This window comes from Sparus aurata, chromosome 12 (genome assembly GCF_900880675.1).
Source record: "Sparus aurata chromosome 12, fSpaAur1.1, whole genome shotgun sequence".
NCBI lineage: Eukaryota > Metazoa > Chordata > Actinopteri > Spariformes > Sparidae > Sparus > Sparus aurata.
In genome coordinates this window covers 24,565,080-24,579,854 of record NC_044198.1, presented here as the reverse complement: position 1 = coordinate 24,579,854, position 14,775 = coordinate 24,565,080, and the positions used below count along the sequence as shown (strand labels likewise).

General features: G+C 44.4%; 1 protein-coding gene across 2 annotated transcripts in view; it reads left to right on the top strand.

The window, feature by feature from the left end:
- Positions 1–14,775, top strand: part of fibcd1b (fibrinogen C domain containing 1b) — a 126,563-nt gene that overhangs the window by 32,585 nt on the left and 79,203 nt on the right. The window contains exons 2-3 of one of the 2 annotated variants that reach the window (XM_030436501.1): positions 1,312–1,395; positions 6,982–7,461. In XM_030436501.1, coding sequence (XP_030292361.1) covers positions 1,312–1,395; positions 6,982–7,461 — 564 coding nt within the window. The remainder of the gene's footprint in view (positions 1–1,311; positions 1,396–6,981; positions 7,462–14,775) is intronic. The other variant, XM_030436502.1, reaches the window with a different exon arrangement.

The following is a 14,775-nucleotide window of genomic DNA, read 5'->3' as shown; positions in this document are numbered from 1 at the left end:
GAGCCTGCCTCCTAGTGGTGAGAAATTGACGAATGCAGCTTTAAAGTTGTTGTTTTTTTAAACTGCTGCTAATGATACTAAGCTAGCTGAGCAATTAGCCGCTAATAGTTTCCCAAAAACAGAGACAGCAGAAGAGTGAATATTGAAGTTACACATCTGTGTCTGCTGGATGATAAAAGTAGCATCAACACAAATCGCAACAATGTTAGTCTCCACCAAAGTGAGCCTGTTGTGTGTTTTTTTACCCCCTAGTGGTTAGAAATGGATTAATGCAGCTTTAAATTATTTATTGTTTACACCGCTGCTGATGGTATTAAAGCATAAAATGTCAGGACACGTATAAATAGGTTAATAAATTAGTCTCACGTAATTTCACATACACACAGGCTAAGAGTGCGACACCACTCTCCGATGGAGAACACAGTCTGATGCATTAGCTGCTAATGTTTGCCGCATCTCTTCTTAAGTGTAGGCACAGTGTGTGTGTGAGTGTGTTTGTGTGTGTGAGGCCCCCTTGTGTTGTCGTTGTTGTCGTCCCAGGCTAATTGAGCAATTCCGCAGTGGGAGCGCTGGTGTTTAAGGTCACGGAGCGGCGTGCTCTCCTGGAGCAGTTAGAACCCCCCTCCACACACTTTCATAATTACTGGGCTTTTATCTGTGCGGCAGCTACAGCTACTCCCAGACGCGTTCACACCGAAGCACATAATGTTCAGGTAGTCCATACAAACACGGTCAGATGGTCTATGCGAGCACCCACACTCACCTCATCTGGACGGTTGTTTCTACATGCACGCCGCACCCACTCACTGTCAGCGGAATGCTAATTTTTCTTTACATTTTCTCTTATTTTATCAGGAGTAGGAGGAAACTCTGCGCGCCGAGGATTGCTGCAATGTCTGGGAAGACTTATTGAGCCTGTCATAGACTATTGAATTCAGCGATACCTTTGAGATGTACAGCTGTCTGTTCAGATCTGTCTTCGTCAGGGTGCAGTTATGTGTGTGTGTAGGTGGATGTAGTTTATCAGCGCCGGCAACGAAGATCTCTAAACAATCATTTTTAGATAAGTTGTGAAAGTCTGGTTTTGAAAAAAAAATGAGCAATGAGCAGCTCACAACACTTTCTCCCAATTTGTATGATTTAGATTTTTATGTACGGATCCAAAACCTTTCTCTCTTTGTACATATCTTTGCATGCATGCCTGTGTGCGTGCGCGTGTGTGTGTTTGTACGCATGTGCTCGCATGCTTGACTGCACATGTGACTTGAACAAACGCCAACACTGGTGGCCCTGTCTGTTTGTCCCATGCAGACGTTCTGTGAGTGTGTGCCCAGCTCCTCCCAGCTCAAACACCGCTGGTCAGACTCTGAAACCGCCCGGGAGACGCCGGCTAAGGTAAGGCCCCCCCGTCACCACAAGACGCTCTGTGTAACGCACAGGCAGACGCATGCGAGCACCGACACATGCCTGTGTTTCGTGGGTATATATATATATATATATATATATATATATATATATATATATGTATATATCAGAATGCCTTCATTGTGATTCACGCAACGTACTGTCAAAAGATATTGCATTTCGTCAGTGTATTCAGCATCTGTAGCCCACCACTTCCCCGTTAGAGTCGGGCTGCAACTAATAGTTAATCTAATAGATTATTTGTCCTCAAAAGAAAAGCCTTTCCAGAGCCCAAGGTAACGTGTTCAAAAAGCCTGTTTGTTCAATATTTAATTGAATCCATAGAAAACTACAAACAAGTAGCAAATGTCGACATTTCAGAAGTCGGAACCTGTGAATTTGGAGCATTTTTGCCTTGAAAAATGAACAATAATTGATTAAAACATTTTTCTAATCAAGTACTTTTGAAAGTTGGGTTCACCTGCACATTATTTGGGTGCAGGTGAACATTTTTGATTCAGGGTTCGTACGGGTGCTTGAAATCCTTGAAAGTGCTTGAATTTCAATGTTGTGTTTTCAAGGTCTGAAAAGTGCTTGGATTTTAGTTTAAGTGCTTGACATTATAACTCTGTGTCTTTTTCAAAATTGGGATCAGACTCGATAATCAATTTCTGAAGTTTTTGCTATTATAGAATATAATTTTAGATACGTATTTTACCCCAGTGCTGGAAAATCTTTAAAATTACCCTTAAAAGTGCTTGAAAAGTGCTTGAATTTGACCTTGAAAAACGTGTACGAACCCTGTTGATTGAATACCTGCTGAATATCAGCCGTGACCACAGAAAATGTTAAATATCGCTTGACAGGTTTATCTATCTATCTATCTATCTATCTATCTATCTATCTATCTATCTTTTTGTACATTATACCTCACCACCATTCTTCCAGTCAAAACAGCGGCACAGTAACGTCCTCACCTTGCCGAGAGTACCAGGCGCCATCGACGATGATTCGCCTCACGATCGGCATCCTCGCTGCATATTACACATCGCGTTTTTGCCACCGAGCAGCCGGGACGGCACAGCCTCGGCTCAGGCACCCCAAACACACGAGAATTAGACGGGATTAGGGCCCCGCGGATATCTTTGAACTGAGCGCCTTGATCGCGGCTGCACCTGGAAGAAAAAAAGGAGCTCGGTTGAACGGAAGAATTTGGGAAGAGGGGCTACGTTTTGAATACTGACGAGAAAGGTGTTAGTCGAGGTGCAGGTGAAAGCGTCGCGAAATGGAAGGGTGGGTGGAAACACCTGCGTTTAAAACCGTGCGTTGATCTCGCTACGGCGCGCCAGTTCAACGTTTACAGATGTCGCTGCCTCCTCCTTGTGTGTTAGTCGGCTAGCATCGATTTGAAACTCCTCCCTGTGTTCACATGAGCCACAGCATATGTATGTATATATATATATTTGTGTTTGAGAGGGAGAAAGACAGAAAGTGAAAGATGGAGAGAAAGAGAGAGAGGTTGCAAGTCTCCTGCTGCTCTCCTGCTTATCTAATGAGCAGACAAAGCCTTTCGTCCGAGAGCTGTCTGCCAGTGCTTCGGCGTGGGAGGACAACATCATTTTCATAGAGAGAAATTCTCTCTCATTTCACTGCCTCTCATTTTTATTTATTTTTTTTTTCTATCCACCCATCAGAATCCCCCCTCCCCCCCCCCGTCCGTCCGTCCTCCTCTCAAATCCAGTGGTGTGGCATGAGTAGAGACAGGAGAGGATCTGAAAGTCAGCCACTAATTACAGAGTGGGCTCCCGCTGCGAGAGTGAGAGACTCATTTGCGGAAGGAAAAAAACTGTGTTAAGAGGCGGCTCGCGGTGTCATTACCCCCGCTTGCAACTCTCGAGTTGAGAGATCTTGTTTTCCAGTCAGGACACGAAGCGCGGCTGCAGCTGGGTTTTATTTTCATTGACCAGTTGGGGAAAAAAAAAAACACAAATAAGGCGGCAGCGAAACCTCGGCTCCTCGCTGTCATGCTGACTTTTTCCTCCTTCCGTTCAGTCTCTCCGACTTTATGTCAGCGCGACCGGATAGAAACAGAGAGAGGCATTGTACACATCTGGTAACATAGATTACCATGCTATTGTTGCAAGTCAGCGTTCATATTTCAACCATTTGTACCTTTTTAAAGTTTGATTTTGTATGCCAAGTGGCCGGAAATGCACATAAAAACAACAGTAGAAGCATTTGCTGCAATCTTTTCGACCGTAGCATCCGATGTGCAACATACTGACTGTGCGTACTGTCAGTTCAGAGCAAATGGTCCAAATCTGCACCTTTTAAAATGTCAGAAACGACTTTGTACATTATGTCTTTGAAGGTGAACATCTGGGGACATCATAATGTGGCTGTTACCATGTACCCGGGAAAAGTTTCATTACAAAAATGCCCTGCTGCTGCTGCTGCTGTGTGTATGTGCGCGTGTGTGTGTCTTTCTCGGTGCGTACAGTAGATGTCTTGTGAGCGTGTGTCGCTGTCAGCACGACCGGGGCCGTCGTATATCTCCTCCACGTTAAGTTAACAATCAGTATGCTAGCAATGAATATTTAGTGACGGCTCCCCCCCTTGATGTCTTCGCCCCGCTGGCAGCAGAGCTCGGTGAAACTGTTCCGAGGGTTACGCTGCAGCCATTTTGCAGCGTGAGGGCCGTTATGCACATCATGTACAGCGCGTATCGTAAGAGTCACAGTCACTCTCGGCTGCGCTCAAAAACACATGGGGAGAAAAAAAAAACTCGAAATAATGAAAACACTGACAGATTTCACGGCAGAGTCAGGGTGTACATGTCGAGTTAGAGCAAGGAGACAAAAAAAATAAATAAATAAAAATGTTCCGCGCGGCAATACTCCCCCCGGAGCTCTTTTTCCTGTGATGATGTATTTGGGTGGAAAAAAAAAAAAACCACGAAGGAGCAGGAGCGCTCTGTCAAAGCAATGCTCCGGTTTCTTCATGTGCAAGCACGTGCACGGGCTGTTGCATGTGCACGGCAGTAAAGGGCCGCGTGCAGATTATGCGTACGTGTGCATGCATGTGCATGCGCGTCGAATTTCAAGTGACATTGGCGTACGTCGTGCTGTATATGTTTGTGCGTGGCTGTACGTATAGTGAACGCGAGTGTGAGCATACATGTGGCGATTGCCCCCTAACCCATTCAGACAAACAGGGCCTGGAGGTAGTTCGCCTCCTTTACATGCCAGCGTCTCGACTAAAGTCGTCTCATGCGGGAAAAAGGAATAATGCATGAATTTAATTAATGTTCTGAGTAGAGTCGATGGAAAAAGGCTTTTTTTTATCACCTCACAGCGAGGGTCGACGGTGCCTGTGCGCCCGCGTGCGTCCGCTAACACGTTATTATAACCCTCATGAATAAATGGTACCTTTACACTTAGAAAGATTGGAGTTATTTCACTGTTATTGAAGGGGGGATTTGTCAGATATGGTCAGAGAAAAGATGTCGCAGGGGTTTCTATGTGTTTCTATGGAGTTAGCATGCTAACCAACTAGCCCAGGTCCATCCTGTTTTCTAATACCGCTCTGCACCTCAAGAAGCGACAGCCCTGTAACTGGATAAGCCCCATTGTTCAAGCTGGGAGATGTGAAAGCAAATTCAACCTCTTCTTAGAATCAGGGAGAACACGTTGGTCCGCTGAGGCCCAACATGCCTGTTGTTTTCATCAAGACATGAATGGAAATGTTAAGAAAAACCTCCTATCCCGCGGTGGAAAAGACATTTCCTGGATCCATCCCTTTATCCGGAACAGGGGCATCAGAAACGTCTTCCACCAACCAAACGAACAACTAGGCAACCAAAAAAAAACGGACACGGATGAAAACTAAATCTCCACGGCTGAAGTAAATTGATAATAAAGAATCTTCTCCTCATAAAAGTAGTCATTTTTCCAATCACCCGCTCAGAAATGGTTTTGTTCCCCTCCAGAGCAGGAACGATGCGTTCTTGTGCTTTTGGTCAGTAATCAACAAATCGATTCGGCGCCGTAGTCACCATTTTTCTTTTTGGTTTGTTTACATCGCCCCTTAAAAATTCTTTAAAATCTTGAAGCGAGGCCACGTAGGCATCCAGCAGGGACTCGCCAGACTCAGCAAAAATCTGTTCACTGGCTCCAGGCCCCATATGTGTCTGTCCATGTGGGTTGTAAATGAAGCCGGGGGGGGGCCCATGTGAGAAATCCATCCTCAGATGAACTGCTTTTGTGTGCATTTACTTGGGCCTATGATTGGAAAGATGAGGGCTACAAAATGAGCCAGTATCAGAAATCCTCCTCGGATATCAAATAAGGATCCTTTTCGTATCAACGAGCACGATGCGGGCTGCAGGCTGCGTGCACTCTTGTTTTCCACGGGTATCGCATTCCGGCCCCCGGATGGTCGAGTTGTCGGGGTAGTTACAACTTTTTTTTTTATTTTTTTTTTTTTTTATGTCCTCTACCTGCAGACTCTGGGTAAACACAGAGTACTTCCTGGACAACACAATTGATTTTCTTCACATTAAAAGGAATCATAAACCTCCCTCGTAAAGCCGACCATTAGCCGCCTATTAGTGTGCTTCGCTGTGCTCGCACAGCTAATTTACATATTAATGAGCTTCCACTCACTCGCAGGTCCACGCACATGCAAACAGACCGCTCACGCACACACCTGCCCACATATTCTCGCCGAGATAACGTCCTCCAGCGCCGAGATTAAAAAAAAAAAAATCAGTAAGAGATCAGTTGCTGATTCATTTGGAGGAAGATATGGGGGAGCGAGGCTTTGTTAATCATGCATAGGTGGACCATATCGCCGTCTCTTATCCATCGCCGGCTCTCTTGACCTGAGTGGAAAAATGGAGTCGGCATCATAAAGGGGCCGTCATACAGGACTTTTATAGTCTAGTTAATGGCGACTGTGTTACTGGTAGAGGTCTGCCCTTCTTTTCCACTAAGAGGATTCGGCTCTCTGTCCATTCATTTACATTTCTATTGAGTTCTGTTTTACTTTCTCTTCCTGGCGACCATTGTTTCAGCTTTTTTTTTTTTTTATTATTATTGTTTTCCTTCCTGCCTCAGAAATGGAAAGACAGAACATCGGTGCTTTGACCGAGTAGTTTTTTTTTTTCCCAGAAGCGTCTCTGGCTAGCATCCTCCCTCTTCTGCGCCATCACTGCTCTGACGAGATACCGGGGTTGTTTGGACAGGAATCGTCTGGTTTCTTTTTCTTTCTTTTTTTTTTTTTTTTTTTTTTTTTTAGAGAACTGTGATCTTCAAGAGAACTGGCAGTTGAGGGAATCTGCATGATGTTGCTCCATAAATCATTAAAAACTACATTTTGACAGATGGGAATATGGCTTCATCGCTGAGTACCGAGCAGCTGGCATTCAAAATATCCCCAGTGATGGATGAAAGTCATTTCTTTTTGAATAAGGCAGGTGTTCTTTTGTTCGAGGAGCTGTGATTCCTAACATCTACTTTGTCTCTTCCTCCTTTCCTCCTTTCCTCCCTCCCTTCCCTCCTCTCTCCCTTCCCACAGAGGATGAGCTGCAGCTACCTGCTTTGCACCATCCTGCTCTTCGTCGCCGTATTGCTCGCCGTCACTGTAACCGGCACCATCCTTTTTATGAATCACTACCAGGCCCCGCCCATGTCCGATGGCCTCCCCCACATCTCCACCAATCAGGACGAAGCAAATGCCCTGGTCACCGTCGAGAGAGGCGACGGCTCTCGCATCAACATCTTCATCGACCCCAACTGTCCCGACTACAACAGTAATTTTTTGCGCCTGGAGGGCGTGCAGACGTCACTGCTGCACTCGCTAACCGGCCACGACTCTGACCTGAAGTCAGTGAAGAGCCAGGACCGGGCTCTTCTCGTCAGTCTGGCTGAGGAGGTGGCCAAGCTGTCGGCCCACGCGGGACAGCTGAAAATGGACTTTGAGTCCCTGCGCAGGGGGCAGGGCAGCCTGGGGCAAGACCTCAACACGCTGCAGACGGAGCAGGGGCGCCTCATACAGGTGAGACGCAGCCCACACACACACACACACACACACAGTATGACACATTAGACACGCAATGGTAGTGTAAGGTCACAGACAATACACCACCCAGGTCAGAGGGTACACACAGTATAACACAACGAAGATGTTGACAGTGAAACTCCAGCTCTGTCTTTCCTTACGGCTTGTTTGACGTCTTCAACTGTTGCTATGACTGCCGTCAAATATGTTATTTTACATGCAGCCGCGTGAAATTGCATCATATAATCGTTAGCCAGAAAATACAACCAGGGGTACAGCACAGACCTCTGGGAGCTAGTAGACACTTTCTACGGGCCCCCACTGAAATCAACGTCTATTTATTTGAATATATCCTCAGTTCCCCTGCTCCCTCCTGAATGCATCCTCCTAATAAGGAATAAATTTAATTCACCAGCATGCTGACATAAATCTTACTTATGCAGCAGTTATGAACTGTGAACCAAAATGTTTGAACACTCCTTTCCTGAGACACAGTATACAAAGACAATAACGTTGAATACAGACGAAAACATTAAAATATGTTGATCATCAAAGAAAGACGAAAGAAATAATTTTCTCTCCAATACATGAAAACTGGTAAATTTGGATTTTACTGCATGTGAGGTTTCGATTCTAGGAAGGACACATTTATACGAAACTTGTTGGTTGTTCTAATCTGATCATTTGTAATGAAAAACGAGCAAAATGTGTTTTGCTGGTTTTTCTTCCTTTGGTTTCGTACGACTGAACGGATGAACTGAGTCCAGTGTGCAGGCTTCACTCCTGAAGTCATGACTTTAAGCACTGTACAGAGGTGCTCGAGGACTGGATTGTGAAACACCTATCAATACGTATCGATCGTGAAACCACCTTAAGACGTGTGACAGCTCATCGATTGACTCGAGGCTTTCTTTTTTTTTCTGCCGGTTGGTCTTATTTAGCCACTTCCTTTCTCCTGACTGTAAAATCAAAACACCATCATTCACGGAGCCCGTGCCAACTGGAGCATGCTAATTTCTCTTTTGGACTGTGCGAGCCCAATGACGGCTAGATTAAAGTGAAAATATGGTTCATGTTCCACTGCGTGTCTCTCCCCCAGTGTAGTGTTTTCTAGATTGGGTCACGGGGGAAGAAATGCCCATCATGTTTGGAGAAACGGAGCAACTTGCACGTCAGTTCGATAAGATAACATAATGTTTCCACGGACGTGTGAGACAGACTCGGCTCTGGATGGAAACATAATTAGACCCCCTTTCGTTTCGCACTGTCCACATTGATTTATTGACAATGCATTTCCTAAATGTGCGTGGAAAATCATCACACTACATGCTCTTTTAATTTTGGCCCATCAGGCTCGGGCTCTCCATTCTGCAGTAAATAGATTTCACAGCTGCCAGCCATACAGCTCGAACTGCTGAATGCCTTCCGCCAGTCCTTTCTTTCAAGCCAGACCTCTTTAGCTCAGGGTTCAACGTTGCTCAGCGATCACTCAAAAACTCACTGGATGTGCCGCTGCCTCCGCGGGTAGACCGCGGATGCTAAACGGTAGCTCGGAAGCAGAAAGTATGACCTTTTTAAACGCTGTCAGTGTGGTGTAATAGGTGGCATGACATCTGATATTGTGGTGTCGGTGTTGTTCCTGGAACGCCCTGATAAATGCCGCTCCAGGACCAGCGTTGCAACTCACAGGGTTCGTACGGGTGCTTGAAATCCTTGAAAGTGCTTGAATTTCAACGTTGTGTTTTCAAGGTCTGAAAAGTGCTTGGATTTTAGTTTAAGTGCTTGAAAGTGCCTGACATTATAACTCTGTGTCTTTCACAAAATTGGGATCAGACTGGGTGATTAATTTCTGAAGTTTTTGCTATTATAGAATGTAATTTTAGATGTTTACAGCATGATACAATGTACATAACTGTGATAAAAAGTGAAGAAAAAAAATCACAAGTATAGATACGTATTTCACCCCAGCAATAAGGTGCTGGAAAATCTTAAAAATGACCCTTAAAAGTGCTTGAAAAGTGCTTGAATTTGACCTTGAAAAAAGTGTAAGAACCCTGAACTCGTGTTTGCAAAGCTTTGCGACTCAGGGAGGAAAAAAGACCAGTAAATGATGCAAATGCAACAAATTCCGTTGTTGCACCGTTGTGAAAAACCATGTTTTCCTCAAGCTATGCAAGTTTTTTTTTTTTGCCTCAACCCAACCAAATAATCTTGTTGCCTAAATACAAGAGTTGTTGTTGCCTAAACTTAACCAAGAAGGCTGTGGCTCAGGGGTTGAGCCACGACTTATCATCGGAAGGTCGCTGGTTCACTTCCCCTGATCTGCATGTCGGAGTGTCCTTGAGCAAGATACTGAACTCCAGACTGCTCCTGATGTGCTGTTTGTCATCTTGCATGGCAGCCGACACCATCAGTGTATGTATGAATTACTGTAAGTTGCTTTGGACCAAAGCTAAATGTAAGTATTTTGTTGCATATTCCTAACCAAACGTTGTTGTTCCCTAAACCTAACCAAGTATTTTTGTCATCTTAACCAATCCCAGTCGGGTGAGAGTCAGATGCTGACAGCGCTTTTACAGTCCATACGACTTTGTTGGTATAAGAAATGATGGTCCTGGAACACCACCAACATAAGTCGCAGAGCTACGACATCGCATCCGTGTGATCGGTCAGTCGCAGTGATCGACCCGGAACGACATAAAGTATGTTGTAGCAACCTCGACACGGCATTATCAGATGGACCCACATAGGGCAGTGGGCACGGAGGCTAAGTGGAGGTGGTGCTGGCAGCCCAGATACTCCTGGTGATTGATTTCCTCTTCGGAGGCGAGGCATGTGGCGCGCACATCCGCTGTTTCAGCCCGACGCCATGGTGTGACTGTGTGATCTATGGGCCACCTGTGGCCAGGACTTCTGATTTATATGATGACACAGAGCTGACTATGCCAGTGTTAGTAATGGCTCAGTGTGCACCGCAGCCCCCCGAAGAACGGTCTCACCCTGCCGTAGAGAGAGAAACCTTTCAAAAATTGCCCCTGAGGAGATAAGCGGGAGAATCTGATTGCGGTGGGTTTAGGACCAATGTGTTTGATTTTTCACAAGCTGACATATTCATTTTTCACAGTCACTGCTTGCCGCCTCGAAAAGAAAAAAAGTAGACCAAAGCACACACATTTGCATTCAAATGAATCAGACGGATGGGGGAAAGTAAAAAGTCTGAATATAACAACGCGTTTTACCGATGGTTAGGTTTCAGAGTGATGGACAAGGTGCAGCCTTGTTGTCAGTGTTTCGCTCTGAATCAAAACTCTCGTATGATGACTATTTTTTTTTTCCCGAGTCGAATTTCATCTTGCCGTGAGCTGTTCTGCACACGATAGACGAACAAACAGCGCTAATAAATGCTGATTAAATTAGCAGCCCTAAACAGGAAAATTTGATATTTTTAAATCCATTATGCCGAATAATTTGTCTTATCACTGTCGAGCCCTTGCACTATTTCAAACTGGTTATTATTTGCCGGATATGTCTCACTACGTCTTTCCCTGAATGTTAGAGGCACAGGTATCAAACTTTTGTGGCCTCTGCTTTTCTTCGTCTACTCTGGTTCACTTTTAGATACAACCTCAAGGGACTGAGGACTCAACCTGAGCCTCAGTTTAACTAATTGTGCGTGTAAAGGACCAAAAGGTACAAAATGTTTTAGAGTCGCTCTATGATGGCCTCAGTTGGCAGCAGCGAACACGGACCACAAAGGCTGCTACGTAATCCTTCAGGGGCAACTGTGCCTGTCAAAACACATCCAGTGAAATGCTCGCTTTCACCACTTACACGCTGAGATTGTTATTTGAAGTGTCAGGAAACATTATTAAAAGTAAAAACCTTTTTTTATTAATGTGTAAAATGTCTTTTTTGTTGTTTTTTTTTTTTAAACCAGAAACACTCGCTTCAGCACTCTCGGAAAAAACACACTTCATTTAAACTCGTCAGAAACGAGATAAAAACTCACCAAAAACCATCTTGGTTGCGTCTTGTTCCAACAATCACCAACTGTGTTAAGATCTGAAACTTTCCTGGCTGTACACGCCGTTTTGCCCCCCCCGCTGCTTCTCCGATTTCCGCCCTCCCTCTCACTCCTGATAACTTCCATTATTGCGGCTTTGATTTTGTCACGAGCCAGATTTAATATGGCCAGTACAGCAATTTACACCTACACAGACAAAAAGCAACGCATTAAACCGCTTCTAGATAACTGGTCGAACAAGAACACATAGTTGCATGTCAAAGTCTGTTTAAAATGAATTGTAGGGTTTTCTTTTGCCGTTTGTTGACAGTAGCAGAACAGTGTGGCTCTATTTATAGAAAGAAACATGTGCCAAGTTTATAGTTTATATAAATTCAACACAAAATCCAACGTGACGGTTTGGTACAGTCTCCTCGGCGGCTCTCAGGTTGCTGTCCTTTCACGGTAACGAGTGCAGACCTCTGACAGTGGCATGAATTACATTAAAAGTTGCTCTCAGGCAACCATTTATAAAGCTCCCTATCTGGGGTGTGCATGCAGGTTTTATGACCTGTACACATGCTACCCCTTGAGCTTTAAAAAAAAAAATGGAAGGGCTCAATTCCCCACAGCCGAAGTCCAAAAACTAGTTCACATATTCAGCTGACTTGACATGAAGTTTTTTTCCACAATGTCTGACTAGAAAAAGGCCGCGAGGAGGAGCGTGACTTACTGATTTCCTTGAACCACAGGTCGCAGTTTAAAATGAAGAGTGTGCCTGTGGAATATTAATGCTTTGGAAGGTGTGACACGCGCAACCTCTGCGAGGGATCTACGGCCGAAACCTCCGCTCGCGCGGAACAGAAAACCGTATTGCCTCAAGATGTTCACTCCGGTCGACGAAGAGCCCTCCGAGGTCTCGAAAACAAGCAGAATTAGCAAGAGCGCCTGGCGGAGCGTTTCAGCTGGGGAGATGATACAAATAACTTCAAAACTTCAATTAGGGTAGATAATGATACAAGTCACATGAAATATGGGGACTTCGTTTAATTAATAGCTTCAAAGATCCAGCTCACGAATTCAAAGGAATAAAGAAATGCGAGTGTGATGGAGGGTCAAAGCCGCTGCAACAGAGCAGAACAACGCTTTACATTTGCATTGTTCTGCATACGCGCGTCGAGTACAAAGGCGCTTAAAAATAGCCCCAAAAAAACATGTTATCTTCCAGTTACAGAAATATGAAATAACAATAAGCCATTTACTTACAACGCTCACTTTTGAGATGACTTCAGAACAGCAAAGTAAATGAAAGGAATGTTTTTTTATTTAAAGGCAATCTTTGAAACTTCTGTGTTAAGCTGAAAGTTGGTTGTTTTTTTGTCTTTTTGGACTGATTTTAAACTGATGTTCGCTACTGTTGCTATCTGTTAGCGAGGCGGAGAGAGGGACTGAGAATGTGCTTTTAAATGGAATTGAATTTCTGTATTTCTGCTTTGAAGCTTTGAACAACTTAAACAAATCATCGTAAAGAAGAAAAACATATATTGTGCCAGTAAAATGTGTAATACGAAGTGGTACAAGCGCACCTGTAAACTGTGAAGTTGTGAGACAGAAATGAAATATATAATTAATAAGGAACCATCACTCAAGAGAGGCATATGGCCAGTCACTTCATTGATAATGCTTTAATTGCACAGCTGGACTCCCTCCGCCCACACGCTCAACCACACGTGGACTGAATCAAAAGCCTGGTCAGAGATCAGAGACTCTCCGTATGATACCAATCTGATTTTCTAAGAAATGCGTGTGTGAAGGCTCTGTCATTCATCCGGGGTAATCTTTTATTCATTGTTTCTTTGCTTCAGAGGCCTCTTATACGTCGAGGATCTCTGACTGTTTAATCAGAGGGAATACAGTGAGTGAGGCACTACGAGATTCAAGTCAAGTATGTATTGATCGAGAAGAGTTCGCTCTCTGGGTTTAGAATCCTAGATTTATTTTTACTCGGGGAGGGAAAAAAAGAGGTCAAAATTCAGCGTCAGCCTGTCGACAATCAGCCACCCAGTTACTCTCCAGGTCCAGTCGGATGATGAGGATGTGAGTTCGTATCACGGCTGCCGAAAGGTGAAAATAAATGTGGAGCTCTCCTAAAAAAACGCAGGATGTGAAGATCTGAGCAGAGAGGTGGCTGGGAGCTAAACGGCTGGAGAGGTGCAACACAATAACAGAGGGTGGAGGTTAACAGTCGGCGTGACCGAACCCCTGTGGACTTCTGGGAGCAAGTTGATGGATTTATTTCTTCTAACCTGGCAACTGGCAGGCTTGTATGTCTGAGATCTGCCATAGTGTAGAGCGCAGGGCCTCAAGAAAGGACTGTCCTCAACACCGATTAATCTGTTGGTCATTGTTTTCAGTTAACTGATTAATCGTTTGGTCTGTGTGGGTGATATTCATTTGGTTTGTCAGTCCATAATCAAAGACTTTCAGTTTACAAGACGTTCTCACACCATATCAAGAGGATTTTGCATGAAAAAGGACTGAAACAATAAATCTATTGTGAACATTAGATATATTTTCTGTTGACGGACTAATTGATTAATCGGCTAATTGTTTCAGCTCTGGTAGGATCCCTCCAAGCCAGACTGGAGAAGTAATTTACCATATTCACATTTTGACTGAGAAACAGGAAATCGTGCAACATGGTAACATTTCAGTGAAGTGGACCTCATCATTTAGCATAAACAACATTACAGCGTATGTTTACCCGTCCTTTTCAAAGCTTCAGAAAACCCCGATGAGGACGTCTCTTTAATTACAATGGCCTCGACAAAAATCACAACGTAATTCTAAAAGTTAAGATACAAGATCAACATGTTGTGGAGTAAATGCAAATAGGGAAATTAAAGTAAAATACAAGAGTAACAAACAGATGGAATTACAGTACAGTTAAAAGTGTTTCCAATCAAATCAAGCAGGATCACTTATAAGCAGGGCAGTTCAAAGCCCTTATTTCTGAAGTCCTCGAACGGTACAAATGTGCCTGAGGGTATAAATCACTTTCAAACTTGCGAGGGCTTCACCAGGCAGGAGTGAAGAGAGCCTGAAGTCTCCACGGCTCCCCTCACTTCTCCCATTTGCTCCTCCAGGCTCCAGTTGACTGGACAGCCGCTGTCTGCGAGGTGAAGATGTCGTATTAAGCAGATGGTGACTGAATGACTTTTTTTTTTCACTTGGCAGTTCCAGCCTGGCGACTCGTCTTTGCTCTGTGACTTTACGCCCGCGGGGGAGCGTCTCTCCGCCTCGCACTG